Below are 17785 nucleotides of genomic sequence, written 5' to 3' on the forward strand. Positions count from 1 at the left end.
TGTGAACTCACTACAGTATGTACAGATTTTGTACAGACTGGATCACGGATGTATAGATTTAATTCTGCACTATGCTGTCTTTAAAATATGACTTTGCAATATTATTTTATTATATTTTAAATTATTTCAGTGGCATTTGCATATTCTATGACTTTGGCCTATGCATATCCTTATAGTAATATAACAGGTTATATTGTATTTTTGTGTTTAGCTGAATGTGGTGGCAGATTCAAAGGGGAATCTTCTGGAAGAATCTTGTCTCCAGGCTACCCATTTCCCTATGACAACAACTTGAGATGCACTTGGATCATTGAGGTAGACCCAGGCAATATTGTGAGGTATGTTTTATTCCTTAAAGGTAATATTGTGAGGTATGTGTTATTCCTTCCTCCTTAAAAATGCAGATAGAAATCATAAGAGCAATCTAGAGCTATAAGCAGTTTTGAAAGCTTCCAAACAAGTTTGATCATCATGAAATACCATGGTAAGGCATTTAGGTTGTTATGGATTGAAAAAAATGTTAACATTAAAGTAAAAACCATGAAAACTGATCAAACATCCATGTTATTGAATATCATATCAACATGATATCAATCCTTAAATGAAATAGTGTTTTTTTATAATGGATGTTTACTGAGAAGGACAATGTATAAGAATTGACTCTTAAAACATAATCTGATTCATTTGTTTTCCTAATCTATGTGTAATCTGCCTCAGATTTTAAATACTTTGAAGTTGTTTAGTGAGAACCATGCATCCCTTTAAGTCCATGGATACCAATGGACCACTTACAAAAATAAACTCCCACATGCAGTATACGGTTAATAGCTGTGGTAGTACCATCTTATCTATACTTAAAGGTTAAAGGTTTATTCCATGCTGAAAAGAGAAGAAAGGAAACACGTTTTGGCTGTGGAGTCTTTTTCGGTTGAGACACCGAAAAAGGCTTCTTCACACCCGAAGAAGGCTCCACAGCCGAAACGTTGTGTTTCCTTTCTTCTCTTTTCAGCATGGAATAAACCTTTACTTGTTCCTTTGGAGCCTACACATGCTGACACAGCTACCTACTTTAACTACGTATGTACACTCATATCAGCATTATTAAAAAAAGAATAAGAATCAAAGTCCAGTTACGCCTATAAGAAATTATTTCACTGTAGTTGATGAGTTATGCAGTATTAATCCACAAGCAATTTGGAAATTCAGGTTACGGTGCTGGAATCAACCAAAAGCCATTATGGTTTGAAAGAGAACATCACTGTATTTTAATCACACTGCCTCCAAGATAAAGTTTGAAATTAACTGGCCTAATAGTTTTTGAGAAGTAGAAGTTTGCAATTTGCATAAATATTTGATCAGCTTTGATGTTGTCACTATGTTAAGTAGGGACACGTAGCTTTTGCACAATTTATGTCTGAATCGGTGTGTGCCGTAGATGTTGCAAGAAAATGTGCAGTTACTGTAAATACCTACTGTAAATCATTTTTTGAATTGAGGGAGTTTGAGCCTTGAGCAAAAATGGTGCAGGTGTGGCCATTCTGGTGACACAGAAACTCCATTACTGCATATTAATTTCTATTGTGAGTAGAATAATTCCTAGCTCTATGTTAATGTTAGTATAACATTGATACCACAGAATCTCTTGAAGCAGATTAAAAGGATTCTTATTGACAGACATGTGTATGTGTATATGTATTTTAATTTAATTGAAATTTCGTAATGCTAAAAAGTTCTCTAAAAGTTAATTTATAATAGCTTATGAGGAGTATGTATTTTGTACTTTTAATGTTTTTTAATAAAACTATTATTTACCTACTGATAGTAGGCTACCCATTACCTACCTATCTCAAAATGTGCTCTTGTTTTCTACTGTACAACAATGTATGTACTGATGAGTGCTTTACCTTTGACAGTGAGAAACTCTTCATATGTTTTAAAAGTTTTATAACTCTTTAATGTACAGTGAATATATTCACTCCAGTGACTTAGAGCTTTGTTTGAATGAAATCAGTTTTAAAATGAAATTTAACATGTATTGGTGATTAAAGCATATGAACACCTGTTTACACTAAAGCTACTGTATAATATTTTCCCTAAACTCCTATGACATAAATAAACCACTTGAGTTTTCCTCTCTCATGGTTTATAGCATCAGCAGATGCAGTCGATAAAATTAATATTATGTACGGTTGGCGATAGTTAATTCAAAATATAGTTCTTCCTTTTATTGTTATTAGTCACATGGGTTTTTCTCCCTAGTATTATAGTAAATTAACAATGTGCACTTCTGATTTTACCTTTAGGTTTTATTTTATTAATGACATTAATAATGTCACTGCTATGTCCACTACAAATGTTGGTTTCTGCTATTCGTACCAATAATAACAACAAGAAAAAAAACATAGAAGAAGTTTTGAAAATGATGTGTTTATTTTCTGTAGACGTGTACAGTGTGTGAAAAAAAGTTTTAAAACTACTTCCTGAAAGTGAAGGAAAGTAAAATGTTCGTGAGTCCATTAGCATATAATATAATGGAACAAATCCATTTTGATGAAATATAACAAATCTGAGCATTGTGTTTATGTGATTAATAGTATTTTTTGGAAGAAAACTGCCCCTAATGTGCAATTAGGATAAAGATCCTACTTGATACGAATGATGCTCCAATATTCGTGAAAAGTTGTTTTTAACTGAGTTAATTCCCTACAGTTTGCAGTTTCTTGCTTTTGATACTGAGGCATCGCATGACATCTTGAAAGTCTGGGATGGTCCTCCTGAGAATGAAATGTCTCTGAAGGAAGTCAGTGGCTCCTTGCTCCCTGAGGGCATTCACAGCACTCTGAATGTTGTGACAATCCAGTTTGAAACAGACTTCTACATCAGCAAATCTGGTTTTGCTATTGAGTTTTCAAGTAAGTCATTAGAAAATTAAACAAAATACACACTAAGTGGGGTTAATATGAAATACAAAAACCTAGTACACAGATTATAGCATGCATACTATTTAACACTGCAACACAAGGTTATGTATTGTTCAAGTATCATACTCAACATAAGACGTTTAATATTTGAAAATAAACTCTTTGTTAAAAATTGTAAACTGTTATATCATATGAAAGATTAAATATCTTTACAAGCAAAAATACCTTTAGAAAAATAGGTAACCGAATACTGTATGGGTGTGCTAATATATAGCATTTTTAGGTATCCTGTCATCTCTTTCCTGTGATGCACCCACAGTCTCATTGATCTTGTGACTTTTCAAGAAGTAAATGTTGCTCAGCAAAGGAAACATGCATTATTTATGCTCTTCTCTTGCAATAGGCTCTGTTGCCACAGCCTGTCGTGACCCTGGCATCCCTATGAATGGCAGCCGCAATGGGGATGGGAGAGAGCCCGGTGATACTGTCACATTCCAGTGTGACCCTGGCTATGAGCTTCAGGGTGAAATGAAAATTACCTGCATTCAGGTGGAAAATAGATACTACTGGCAGCCCAGTCCTCCTGTTTGCATAGGTAAGTATTTAAAAGGATTATTTTCTTATTTCTGTGAAAGTGAAAATTACTTTAAGAAACACAGTGAACAATGCCAGGAAAATCTTCTGACAGCTGACTTAGAAACAAATATATCTAGGACCAAATCTAGTGAATAACCTTTTCATATGTGTATAAAGCTTTGCCACACTTAGCCTCCCTATGAGAGCTAAATTAATCTGCTGAGGTGGTAACTGATTACTTTAGTATAAAATGGAATTTCTTAATTTTCATAAAAAGCTCTCAAAGCTTTTAATAAAGCAGTATTCATCATAGTCGTCAGTTAATATTAACTGTTTAAAACCTGTTACTGTTAGAAAGTGATTTGCTGTTTCTTTCATTTTTTTCTAATTTCTTTTCCATTTTTTATTGAATTATAAATATGAAATATGAATTTGTGCCTCAGATCAAGCATGAACAGCAGCTTTGAAAAGAGGTGTTATGAAGTAAGACAGACATTTAATGCATGAAAGCTACCATCTCATGTGTGTCAAAGAGCCGCAATGTGTTTTCATACACATGAAAAAAGGAAGGAAGTGTTGAATATTGAACTGCATCTACAGTGTATTAGAAATGACTGCTTGTACCATCTAGATGAGTCATAAACAATAAAATTGTGGATAAAATTACCAGCCTGGTGTCAGACTTGGGCATTTGTTAAAGACCAGGCATGGGTAAAGGCCATCAGTGATTTTATTAAGTATATTGTACCCTATCATGGTTAAAATGTTATTCTCTTTTTCATTTAAATTTATTGGACTAAAAAGATTTTTAACTACAATAATGGAAGCTTGTGCTAAAAAAAAAGGACTAGCATGAAAAAAAGAGTACAAGGTATCAGTGGATTTTATTTTCCTTCTGCTGACCATCAACAATAAATTAGATCACTAAATTTTTACTAATTACTAATAGGTTATTTACTAATGGTTGAAATTTGGGTAAATTGTAAATAATATTTAAAAAATATTCAGAAAGAAAGGACATATGTAAACAATTTGCAAATGTTTATTGCTCATTTCAAAAGAAACTGGCCTTTTACTGGTTTGAGCATTGGAACAGCTGTAGTGTTTATTTCCAGATGTCCCTATAATTTATAATTTTAGTGTTGATATCTAGAGAAGTTAAATATATTCTTATTATGGCTTCATCTGATTGAGAAATCATTAAAGCATAAATACAGATGGTATGGTAATTTTACTAATTGACCACATGAATGGTGACGTTTCTGTTACTTCCTATTTTAATGTACTTTCAGAAACATCTACTTGAAGAGTCAAATAAGGCATATTGTTTTTTCACAATGAGTTAAATTATGCCTTAATACATTTTTTGGTAATATAAGAACAAATATGTGTTCTTAAAGTTATTTCTTTTTTATGCCTTGAGGATAAATATATTTTCTAGGTCACACGCCTACAGATCCACCTGATGATCTAGCAAAGTATTTCTTTTAATATTAAACAGATTTGAAAATGTAATCAAACATATAACATCCATCCATTTTAGTTAAACACTTAGTTCTGTACAGGTTTGTGGTGAGCTGGAACCTAATCCAGCAGACAATTTTCAACAGGCAGGATACAGATGGGATGCCTGTATCACACTTAACAGTCACACAATAAGAGAGGTCAGCTAACTAAGATATGAGTGATGGAGAACCAGATGAACTGCAGGAGGAACATACAGTACCAATTTCATGCAGAAAGTGTGGAATGCAAAGCAGGACCCAAGAGTCATGAGACAGCAATACTAATTTCCCATCCACTGTGCCACCTCTGTAACTTGATATTCAGGATTAAATGAAAAATAGTGATAGAGTTGTTTTTTTTTTCTTTTCATGTCTCTCTAAAACAAGGCACAATGCTCTCCTTTGTGTAATTCAGTTAAACCTTTTCATGACCCTCATGATAGGGAGCAATGAGCTGAGAACTATACCAGACTTTCTATAATGTTAATTGGATAGAGAATATAACTCTCTTCACAGTGTATGCTACAGTATTCCATTACAAGTTTACTGCTCAGCAGTGCTGTAGTACTTTGTCACTGGATTCCTAACCACTACTACATGTTTTTTCTGTCTGCCTACACATTTGTTTTTTTTCTAGTTCAGGACTGTTATGCAAAACAACAAAATCTGGAACATAAGCAATTTTGTTTTGATTTTCTATTCATAATACTGACTAGAAAGATTTTATTCTGCTGTATAGCTGTAACAGTTGAATGTATGTCGAACTGAATCATTTTCAATGATATATTTCCAAAATGGGATGATTATCTTTTCAGATAGTAAAGTACATTTCAAAAAGATTGAGGTAATACACATGTGTTTTTAAAATGATTACATAATGTATCTATCCAGCTCAATTTACTGTATTTTGTAAATTACTGCCATTCATACCCTGATGACTTCATGTACTTCTTGATTTTCTGAACTGGAGCAGAGCCATGCTTATTAATTTGCTGAATAAAGCTTGTCTCACAACCAAGTGTATTTTTTTATCAGTGAGATGCCTCTTCAGAAAGGAACTAACTAAAAGCCACGTACTTGTTTTGATGCATTGGCATTGACAATTTCTTTAGAAATATTATCTGTAAATACACTAGTATTTTCTCTTACAACTTGGCATAATTTCTGTTTTTAAAATACAGTAGGTTATTCTCCCCATTTTCAAATGCAAGCACACTCCTCTTACAGAAACACGCATTGCATGACTTTCTGTATTGATTTTCATAAAATACAAAGAAAGCCCTCGAGTCTCAGTATATTTATAAAATATATGATGTCATGTGATGAAATATGTTTCCTGATCGTTTTAACATCTATAATTAATTATATGCATATGTACTTGTCTTTTCAGCTCCATGTGGGGGTAATTTAACAGGATCCTCAGGATTCATTCTGTCACCAAACTACCCACATCCTTACCCACATAGCAAAGACTGTGACTGGTTAATTGTTGTAAATTCAGACTATGTTATATCTCTTGCATTTATCAGGTAAGGAGTCTGCATAAGTACTTGGGTTTCAGGTCTTTTCCCACTAATCGAGTCCCATTTATTATTAGAAAGCGTTATGTTTTCCAGCACCACATTAATTTGGATTACAGACATCTTGACTTAATCATTTAAAGTATATGAAGTAATTATGCAGTGCTTTGCTGTTATCAGTAATATATTAAAATGCAATTCATGTTTAAGAAAGATAATTAGCCCTGTTGAAACTCTTCAAACATGTTATTAGTAATGAACCAAAGTGGTATCTTTTTTAAGCTCCCCTTTAAGGTGTAACTGATGGATTTTATGTTGAATGATGTTACTAATTAAGATATAAAGAAACCTGATAAATGAGTTTCACAGTGAAGCAGTTTTGTTAATTGTACCCATTTTTCATGAAAATTTTATAAAACTATGAAGGACTATAAATACGTGTTTCTGTGCTGTGGTAACCTAGAGGTTAAGATAAGCACAGACGACTGTCATTTCTGCAGATTTTATTTCCTGTTGCCTGTATGATATCGTTCCATGGTCTCAGTGAAAATACTGGTGCTTTTTAATAGCATTCTAACAATAATGATTACAGTAAACACCAATATCATTAGAGTGAAGGTTTTTCATATAGATTTTCATGCCCCTCTGCTGCATTAATTCCACTTTGGTAGCAAGTTCAAGTTTTGGGGTGGTGCAGCTTTTTTGGAATTGTACTGGAACTGGTATTGTAAAATATAATGTTGTCAGTCATGGGCTGAAATCTGATTTTAGACTCAGACTACTTCCCTTGTTCATCTATATAATATCAGTTTTAGTTAATTTGGAATCACCTATTAGTTGAAAAAATATATTTTTTCTTTTTATATGTCCCAGTTTTGGAGAAATCAAATCAGAGTTAGTCATTTCAGCTCACCATTATATCTCTCACCCCAGTTCAGGAGAGGTGAAAACTGTAGGTGCATGTCGCTTTTACTATTTGCATTCTTTACATTTTTCAGTCTGGTAGCCCATTCAGAATACTTAGGCTGGATGATTAACACAACTCTCACCGATTTTACTGCAAAAAGTCTTGCTTTTCCACACCAGGTCAATAACACTGCACTGAATTTCCAACAAACCAACCCTTTATTCAGTCAGGTTGGTGTTGCTAATTAGAAAATACCATACTACAGCAGGCCAATACCATAGCCAAGATTCAAATCACTAATAGCCAATATTCAAAGCATTTATATTTGAACAATAGAGTTCTTACTGTGCTACAACTGGAAGCTTTACTGATCTGAGCCACTTTGAAATCTGTAGCCAATATACTGATGGAAGTGAATAAGCTATACTCTTAATTTTCTGTATCAGTTTAGTTAGTGAGAAACACATATGGTAGAAATATATTTGCTTGAATACTTGATAAATTGATACTGCATTCCTATGCAAATGTGACTCCTTTCTCAAAAGATAAAAATTGAGCATTGTCAATAAAATAATCTTTCAAACAGTAACCTAATGAAAGAATGGTTCCATTCCAGTGATTTCTATTACACAGCTTATTTTCTAACATTATTCCATTATATAAAATGTCTACCTCAAGAAAATATATTTATATAATATGTTTTATTTATCTGAAGGGCAAAAGATTTGCAAAACTGAGGTTTTTGAGAAATGCAAATTAGAATTGTGTACAATATGTTTAGAACTGATTCACTTATCATAAAGCTAAGTTTTTGCTGAGTTTCAGCTCTCTGGGATATATCTAAAAATATCCCACACATATACTTATCAAAAATTAATTACATTTTTTGCAATATAGAGTATTTCCATGTGTTTGGTTTTCTTTTATCTTTAGTTTGCCATTAGCAGTAGATACCACTTTGATTTAAGTTTGCCAGAATTAGGTGAAAGAACTCTTTCATAATAAGAAATATAATTCCATCACAGAAGAATGGTACTTATTCAATGGATACAGAATTATGCTAATAATATACTATTATTAAATATAAAAGTTGTATATGTTAATCTAAATACACTGTTCCTTGAATACATAAGATTCAAGTTCTTACCATTTATCTCCCTTCCGTTTCTGATCTGGAATTTGATACAAAAAAAGAATAAAGTCTTTACAGTGCAAAATACAACAGTGATTAACAGAATTCTCTTTTTGCTCTAAAAATAGTAAGATTTGTTTCCATATAGCTGTTTTACTGTACAATAGGTTTGACATTGTTTTACCAGAATATAAAATAAATAATTATATTATGTGGCTGGGCTCATAAAGTGTTGAAGGCTTTTGAGAATAACATTTCAAATGTAATTTTGCTCTTGTTCTTTGTTGCTGCAGTATGCTTTGTTGCTCCAGATTTTAAATCACAGGAGGATTCAATTTATGTTTCTAGTACTTTTTAAAAACACATTGCATATCCCGATATTGTATTAATTTTAAACTTGTGATAGTACACTACATTTTAAAATGTTAGCATGATTTTAATTAATCATTGAATTTTGTATATATGATAAAGATAATCAAAAAGGGTTTTGTACTTTGGTTTGTGATGTGATAGTTAGAGAGTATGAAATAATATACAGTAGTTGTTTTACAGTGATGTAGGTTACATAGAAATATTACTATACAAATGAACAGTATAGAATGCATAGAGTTTTCTACCTTCTTAAAACATTATTAGTTGTTTTTTTTTAATCTGTGTTTTTTTTTCCAGTTTCAGCATTGAGCCCAACTATGATTTCCTGTATATCTATGATGGACCAGACAGCAACAGTCATCTAATTGGTAGCTTTCAAGACAGCAAGCTGCCTGAAAGAATTGAAAGCAGTTCAAACACAGTGCATTTAGCATTTCGAAGTGATGGTTCTGTTAGCTATACTGGTTTCCATCTGGAATATAAAGGTAGGAAAAGTAATGCTTTGGGTATAATCTTTTTGCCAGCGTTTTAGATTTCTTAGAAGCTTGAATAACAGCATTTTAGTGCTTTCTGGTTTGTAAGAAAGTGTTTTTAAAATACATATTTCTGTGGATCCAAAAGAGTACCAGTACATTTTGTAAAACAGGTTTCTTCTGATTTTGATGACTGGCTAGAAAGGCAGACAATACTTAAGATGAAGTAGCAAAAGTGAGATTTGGGATTTAGTGTTAAAACTGATTCTTCACATTCATCATTTAGACCAGGGATTCTTAATTCCTTTCTTGGGGAATCCCTGAATCTGTTGGTTATTCTAACTGAACCCTTATTCATCAGTTTTTAATCAAATACTAATTGATTTGGATTTTCTTGTTGAGTCTTTTTAATTTTTAAATTTACTTTTAATTATTAAATCCGAATTGTATTTGTAAATTATGTCAAGCTTGTAATGACTAGTGAGTTTGATGACTCACTTTATTAAGATGTGTTAGTATTTAACCAAAATTTAACCAATTGCAGAAAGAAAAAACTCATTGTGGAAGCCTGTTACAGTGTCATTCCCACTTGTGTCTTCTCATTATCAGTGGATTACCTATTAAGTTTGTTTAGTCAGAATACATTTTTAATTAGCAAGTTGAGGCAAGACTGCATAAAGCTATGATTATTAATACATTGTAACTAGTGTATTATTTAAACCAAGGACTTAGTGCAGAAAAAAACTAAACAAGAAAGCAGTGAAAAAAGAAAATATTAAGAACCCAGTTGGAACAAAACCCATTTATATGAAGAAAATGAAAATATCCTGGAGTGTTGTGGTGTTTTAGGCCAAATTCATTTAATACAATTATAATGTGAATGTAAATTAAAATAAATTGTCAAATAAAATTGTTAAAAACTACAGTGTAAAGCACATATCAATAATTTTACTTCTCTATGTAAAGATTTCCTGGAAATGTTTGTGTTGTCTTGTATTTGATTAGAAGCAACATTTGAATTACACAAATGAATCACCGTGATTGTTTTCTTTGTAAACCATGGATTTAACACTCCATTTAAAGATTACATTCTTTTATTTTATTAAGCTAAGCTACGGGAGTCATGCTTTGATCCTGGTAGTGTAATGAATGGTACAAAACTTGGAAGTGATTACAAATTGGGATCTACAGTTACATACTACTGTGAACCAGGATATATATTGCAAGGATATTCAACGTTAACATGCATCATGGGGGATGATGGCAGACCTGGTTGGAATAGAGCTCTGCCAGAATGCCAAGGTAAAATTCCAAGTTTGTCTTTATCAGTTTTTAAAAAAAATATTATTCTGCTGTTCCTCTGAGAAAGGCTACTATGTATACTGTATGTATCCTACCAAGTGCTGTAAATGTATGTACAGTACTGTATGTCTCATCACATGACTGGTGCATTCATATCACAGCTACTATACAGTGCCCTACCTTGCAATACCTTCAGCAAATTGTCTTCCTCAGTACAATTCCATACAGTGCTCAGGGATTGGGTGTCAATTTCCTTTTGACAAATGAGGTTTCCTTGAAATTTCACATTCAGTGTGGCTGACGATTCAGATCACTGAGAAAGGGGTTTGTATACAATACCACCTTTTTGCATCATTCACTGTCTGCCTGGGGTTTGCTTAATGTTAAATATAAGGACAAAAATGAAACTCAAGTGTAATCTTTTTAAGTTATTCACAGTAAACACTGATGCATATCTTTCATACATCCCAAAATTTAAGATTATTCATATCATATTCTATATCTACAGGGCTAACTTGAAAATTGTATTCAATTTTTTGCAATTGGGACATTCAAAGAAAAAAGACAAAGTCAACACTATGCCCTCTGTAACTCTCTTGACTTTAAAATCAGGTAGCTTATAGTTCAGTAGCTCTGACTGTTGGCTAAAAGTTTGGTAATTTTTCCTTTGAATTAAAACTTACGTTTGTTAACAGCAGTGTGTAAGAGTTTGGATTCTTTGTTATGAATATTGTGCCTCCTTGTATAGTTTTAATCAAAAGTACTGATATTTTCAGTGCTCATTTATACAAATTAAAGTTTAAAATATAATGTTTTCTGAAGTAATTTTCTTTTTTTTCCCTTGCTTTTGTAGCCCCCTGTGGGAGTCGTTCAACAGGTTCAGAGGGCACAGTATTATCACCTAACTACCCAAGAAATTACACCATTGGTCACAGTTGTGTGTATGCCATTTCAGTTCCAAGAGAATTTGGTAAGGATCCATGTTTCAAATGTAAAAAGGGTTTAATTGATTTCCTTTTTTCCTTTTTACTGCTTTCACAATTAATTTGCAATAAATGTGGTCAATATTCCATATTACTTGTGTTCTATTTCAGGTATGATAAGTATGATTAGAATATTGGTAACATTATTGCTTTGTTGCTTTTTTAAGCATTCTAGATTGAAGGATAAGTGATATCATTGGTCTCTGAATGTTATTTCTTTAACCTGGTTGTTTGTGAAATCAGAAGTAGGATAAAGTAAATAAAACTCGGGTTGTCATTTCTAACTGACAGACACAAGCAAACACCATATCATAGAAATTCTTCAGCTTATCTCTTACTTTTGTTGCTGTTTGCCAAACAATATATCACCTTTGGTTTGTTTTTGTACTTCTTATCAGTTGTTGTGTCAAACAAATGACAGCACTTCGGGTGTCTGTGTAGCAGAAGTCTTCTTTATTACATATGCATATGGGAGCCTAGCTCTTGCAGGCCATACTCAAAGAAGTATTACAAAGAGTGGTCTTTTTATACAGTAAAGTCTGTAAAACTTGTCCATAAGAGGGATTAGAAATTTTGACTGCACGTAAAGAGCAGTCAAGCAAGATCTTCATTGTTTTTGTAATTGCCAGGAACATATAGCAGTTATGCCTTACAACATAACATACACTATGTTGACAATTCAGCATATATAGTATAACTAGTAGTATAACTACATACTTTCACAACCGTTGAAACAAAGTTAAATTCTGGTCTAATTATACTGCAGACTCTGGTAGACTCATACTGGCTTCAACTTATATAAACACCAACATACATGCAATTGCCAGTATATTTCAGATAAATTTGATAACCTACCACATATTTGTGAGTGTGGTATATATGCTAATATATCCTGTAGAACTGTGCTTATGATTAATTGACATTTGGACGATGAATGACACAACAGATGTTAATTGCATTGATTCCTGCTTACTAAGGATGGTTTCAAAAGAACTGAGGGTAGTATCCAGGACTGTAAGTGAAATGTGCTACTGGTAATACATGAAGCACAGTACTGCCTCAGAGGTAGCTTAAGTATGTGAATGAATATCAGGGCATCCTGTTCTATTTCTGGATGGGAAGAGTTTCCAGCTGCTAGTATCCATGTGGTGTTTAATAGTTTTGCATTCACCTGTCAAAGTCATCACGAAGGGGCTTAATCATAGCCATAATGGACAACAGAACTAGACAGGGAACCACTGGAATTTTCTGACACTGCAGATAATTTATATACTCTCAATCCACAACTTCATCATGTTGGTAAGCCAATAACATTTGATCATATCTTCAAAAAAGCTCTCCAAATTCCCAGTTTAATCATCAGGCTAGTCCACTATCATATCATCTAAAGAAAAGCTTTGTGATGATTTACACCACAACATCATCACATTCCCTGTTGCCCACAATGCCTAGAGTATGTAAAGATGGGCTACTGAAACTAGTGTGCTCTCCAGTACTGCCTAGTGGAACTCATCCAGCCTTGGATCAACATCACATTGTAGTTGTACATTCACACACATATTGTATTTATAAATTTATTTCTTGCAACTTGAATATGGTTAAAAATGCACTGCACTGTAGCCTTTTTTAATGTTTCATTATTCTGTCATGAAGAATGATAGCAGCAATATTTCAAACAATGACAGGTTTAGTCTAGAAGATAAATTATTCACACAAGCCCATTGCAAGCCTCAGGCACAATTTGTGAACACATGGAAGTCTCATCCTCACTGGCATTCACTCAATTGTATTTCAGAAAAGTTTAATGATCTCTAACTGTTAAATATTACAACTAAAAGAGGACTGAAATAAAACATTCAGTTGCTAAATTACAGCTACAATCTGCTAACTCATTTTAATTAGATGTAGGCATTCAGAACTGTGTGTGTTTTTATAGACTCTCAATTATTAATTGCACCATAAAATGCTTGCATAGAATGGTTAGAAATGCTAAACAACAAACATTTCAAATATGAAGCTGTCTACACACTCAAAACATATATGCGTATTTATATTACAGAAAAAATATCTGTAATCTATGTGTATATTGCAAAAGACTTAACTGTAGCTTTTTTTTTCAAAATTGGAAAGTGACATGTTATATGCTGTTTTATATGTTATGTTAATAGTTATCTATTTAATTTATTATAAATATTGAATGACCAAAGATCAGTAAGGAACAATTTATGTAACATAGTATTACAAGCAATCCAGATACATTCCTGTTACATTTTTCTAGTTAAAAAAAACATATTTATTTTTGTTGACTAATAGCATTAAATGTTGCTTTAAATGAGTCTACAGCATCTATCAAAAAGATTGTGGTTTCAACATGAAAACTTAGGCCCTTCTTAAATGCCATCAGGCCAGATTTGCTTGGTAACACAACAAATTAAGATAACAACCTAAAATGCAATGTGGTGTTGTAATTTAGTTAAATTTACCAGGGAACTTAGCTATGTCGTATAAGTCTCTAGTGGAGGTTTACAGACCCTTTAATAGAAGCCCTTTAATACATGCATAACATCAAATTACCCTGGAAAAAGAGAAAACAGAACTATTTGAATGATCGCTGTAAACAAGTATATTTTTTATGTCAATAGAATATGACAGCTGGGAAAGTTTCCAGCTAATAGCTGCAGTTATAAATTTCTTCTGACATAACGTAGTCTTTATTCAAATCCTGTTCTGGGTAAATTCTTACATTCTATTATTTTTACCACATTAGGTCACATTATCATAATCATTGAGAAAATAACCTTGACAACAATTCTAGGGTTATTGTTTAGAAAATGTGAAATGTACTGTATCCTGAGATTTTTTTAAATATATATTTTATACAAATCATTAGAAGAACTACGTTTACCATTAATTTTATTGTCCTAATCAAATTTCCCTTTGGGTAATGTGTTATCTCTCCAAAAATTCAAATCCAGCAATATTCAACATTTTTACAGTGCACTAATCTTGGCAACTGTCCTCCCAAGATAAATCGGCAATTGGTGTGTGTAAACCATATATAACAAGGAAAAAATTGTTAAGTTCAGTGTAAGAAGACAGCAAAGGGTGTATTCATAAATATAATCATTAACAAGAGCTTATAATAAATGTGAATGTCAATCAAACTAAATTTGAAGCATGATTAATAACCTTATTCTCTTTCACTGCCATCTTTTTTCTTGAAAAGCAATGACTGCTCATTATGGTGTGACTGGGAACTCCACACCTTAATTTATAACTTGGAAATTAAGTAGATTGCTAAACATTAGCTATTGATTTAACTTTAAAAGTATTTTTTCCATTCACTCGTATCTTATATTCCATTATACAGTAGTTACATTTTGTTTACATACACTGTAGAAATAAATGGTGTGGTCTATTTATGTAATGGAGGTGGTGTCTGTTGTTTTGGGGGGGGTTATGCTGAACATAATTTTTTATATAAACCAACCCAGCACAAACAATCATTATCTTTGTTAAATATTTTGAAACAGAACTGTGAGTTTATTAGAAGATCATAGGATTATGTTGATCAGTCCATAGGTCCATGTAGAAAATTGAACCAACCCAGATTGCAAGACTTGTAGAGACTTATTAAAAAAACCTGGCATCTCTAATTTCTACCAAAGTTGCTTCCACAATTATTGACTCTTGGGTGTGAATTCCTGCACAATCAACATAGCTCTTGTTTTTTTTGTTTTGAGATAAAATAAGTTAAATGTCAGCAGTTTGTGCTGACATTTAAATTATTTATCCCATGAAAGTGTTTAGTTTGCACAACAATGTTTTCATTAACATATTCACTTAAAAATACATAATTCGTGATACATCAAAAGGGACACCGCTGGAAAGGGGGTTGAATACTTTTGCATCATTTGTACTGTCTGTTCTGTTTTGCCTTTGTCAGATGTGCGGTACATAGACATTGCTGCCAAACTATATACTGTATAACCTTCTTAAAGGCTTTGAGTAGTGGGTGTTCATCAGAAACGTATTATCTAGTGGCCTGTTAGTGAGAATGTCTGCTGGGCACAATACATGCTGATCAGTTATAAATACATTATACTAAGAATGCATTTTTTTATTTATCAGCATTTCACTCTTCCGGCAGAAAATTTCTCCTTACCACAGCAGATTCTGCTTGTTGAAATTGCAGAAAAACAGCATGAATAACATTTCGGAAAATTAGATAATAAAACAATGCCAGCTCTAATTCTCAAGATGCTGTCCTTTATGTGTAGCGTTCTTTGTAGGCATCTGTACATTCTGTCACACACAGTGACGTTGAGCACCTGGGCTTTTAGATACATATAAAATAAGAAAAATTGACTGTTTTTGCACAAAGGTGAAGGGTGAGTCTCTGTTCTGTACTTTCCTTTAGCTTTTTCCCTCTTTTTAAATCATAATTAGGCCTGCCTTAGGACAGCTCTTGCTGTTTTCCCTTGTGTAAATATAAATTGCTACTTTTGTTAGAACACAAAGAAAGTTCCATTCAGCCATACTCTTGGAGGACCAACCTGTAGAAAAACACCTTGGGTTATGAGATATTATGGATGAATTTACATTTTATATTTGTCTAATTAAAAATAAGTATCTGGACTAGAGATAAAAGCAGAACTAAAATGAGAATGAAAAAGATCTTTCAAAGTTGTCATAATTTCTGTGTGTTGTTCCTTGAACTGTTTTAATTTACTGATCACCATTGCTGCACCATAGCTGTTATACTGATCTGTTATACTGATTTTTCCAAGCAGCCACATTAAAACTCACATGTGAAGAGTAGGGTATATAATGAGAGAATATCTAATAACTGAAACTCAAATAGTGAGATTATACAGAAACATTGCAGATGACTAAATAACAGAGAAACAGTACGGACTCTCAAAACCCAGAAAGAATGATGAGTTGGATGTTGTATTCCTAGTCTAGCTTCATAGAATGCAAATCACTCTTTCCTTGGACATAATTTGCTGCAGAAATGTCCATCATTAATTTTATAAACATGTCAATCTTAGAAACCCCAGTCAGTTGATTCGGGTTTAAAAATTCTTGCAGTTCCTTTTACTTATTTTTCCCTTTCCTTTGCTGTCTTCAGGACATAATCGGTGCTAAATGGGGCTGCTAATCTGATTTGTTTAACAAATAATTAGTAGGTCCCATTATTTGAGCACCTCAGTCATTACAGCCTGAGATGAATATCCCTGCTAGATCGTTTTACAGTTTCTGTCTCCTCAAGGCTAGTGTCATGTGCCATGCTTTTAGATGCTGTCTCCTCAAGGCTATAATCAAACACCATGGACTTGACTTCCCACATTGTTTTGAAAACTCCTCCTCCCCCCAACACTACAGCATATTCACTTAACTCCCTTATCACACCTCTCAAAGTAAGGTTTTCTTCAGTATTTCAGTCATTTTGTTTTAAAGCAAAAACGTTCTATTCAATTTGCCAGTCGTTGGTATACATGTTAGATAACATGACTGCTCGGAGGATACAGCAAGGATGTTTTGTGTGTATCTTTTCTTTTTTTATTTTCTGAAAATCTTTTCTACAGGTTATAATTAATTGGTTAAGTCAGGGGAGCTCAAAGCTAATGAATGCATCCCCCTAACTAGTCTACCTATTAAACTGCATGTGCGGTCCCTGATGATGGTGGACTAAACTGAGCACAAGCCAGCTAGACCAAATATATATAAAATTAAAGAAAATACTGTGATACAAAAAAATGAATTATTTAGATTTAAAATGAATTCTTTTTTCCACAAGATATGAAATATGTAGATGTAGAATTATGCAGCAGTTCAGCCTGTTTCACTGCTAACCCATATTCCTTTGTTGCTGCTGTATTTGTGTAGTTTTACCACAATACTAGAGAATTAATCCCTCCCTGCCTGTTCATCTTGTGTATCCCTCAGTGCCCTTTAGAGGAGATTTAGTTTCCTCCACTGTCGTCTTTTTCTTTCAGTTCCAGACACTTTTGGCCCCACCTTGTGGTGTTCAAGTACTTCTTTTTCTTGAATGATAAAACAGAGATGATAACCCATTTACCTTTCAGGA

General features: G+C 33.0%; 1 protein-coding gene across 3 annotated transcripts in view; it reads left to right on the forward strand.

Annotated features, from left to right (window-relative positions):
• The window catches only part of csmd3b (CUB and Sushi multiple domains 3b), a 581296-nt gene that overhangs the window by 441950 nt on the left and 121561 nt on the right, over positions 1 to 17785 (forward strand). For all 3 annotated transcript variants that reach the window (XM_088929237.1, XM_088929238.1, XM_088929240.1), the window contains exons 25-31: positions 212 to 338; positions 2710 to 2912; positions 3325 to 3516; positions 6393 to 6531; positions 9231 to 9418; positions 10514 to 10708; positions 11562 to 11678. In XM_088929237.1, the coding sequence (XP_088785363.1) occupies positions 212 to 338; positions 2710 to 2912; positions 3325 to 3516; positions 6393 to 6531; positions 9231 to 9418; positions 10514 to 10708; positions 11562 to 11678 (1161 nt within the window). The remainder of the gene's footprint in view (positions 1 to 211; positions 339 to 2709; positions 2913 to 3324; positions 3517 to 6392; positions 6532 to 9230; positions 9419 to 10513; positions 10709 to 11561; positions 11679 to 17785) is intronic.

Source organism: Atractosteus spatula, chromosome 12, assembly GCF_055471065.1.
Source record: "Atractosteus spatula isolate fAtrSpa1 chromosome 12, fAtrSpa1.hap1, whole genome shotgun sequence".
Taxonomy (NCBI): domain Eukaryota; kingdom Metazoa; phylum Chordata; class Actinopteri; order Semionotiformes; family Lepisosteidae; genus Atractosteus; species Atractosteus spatula.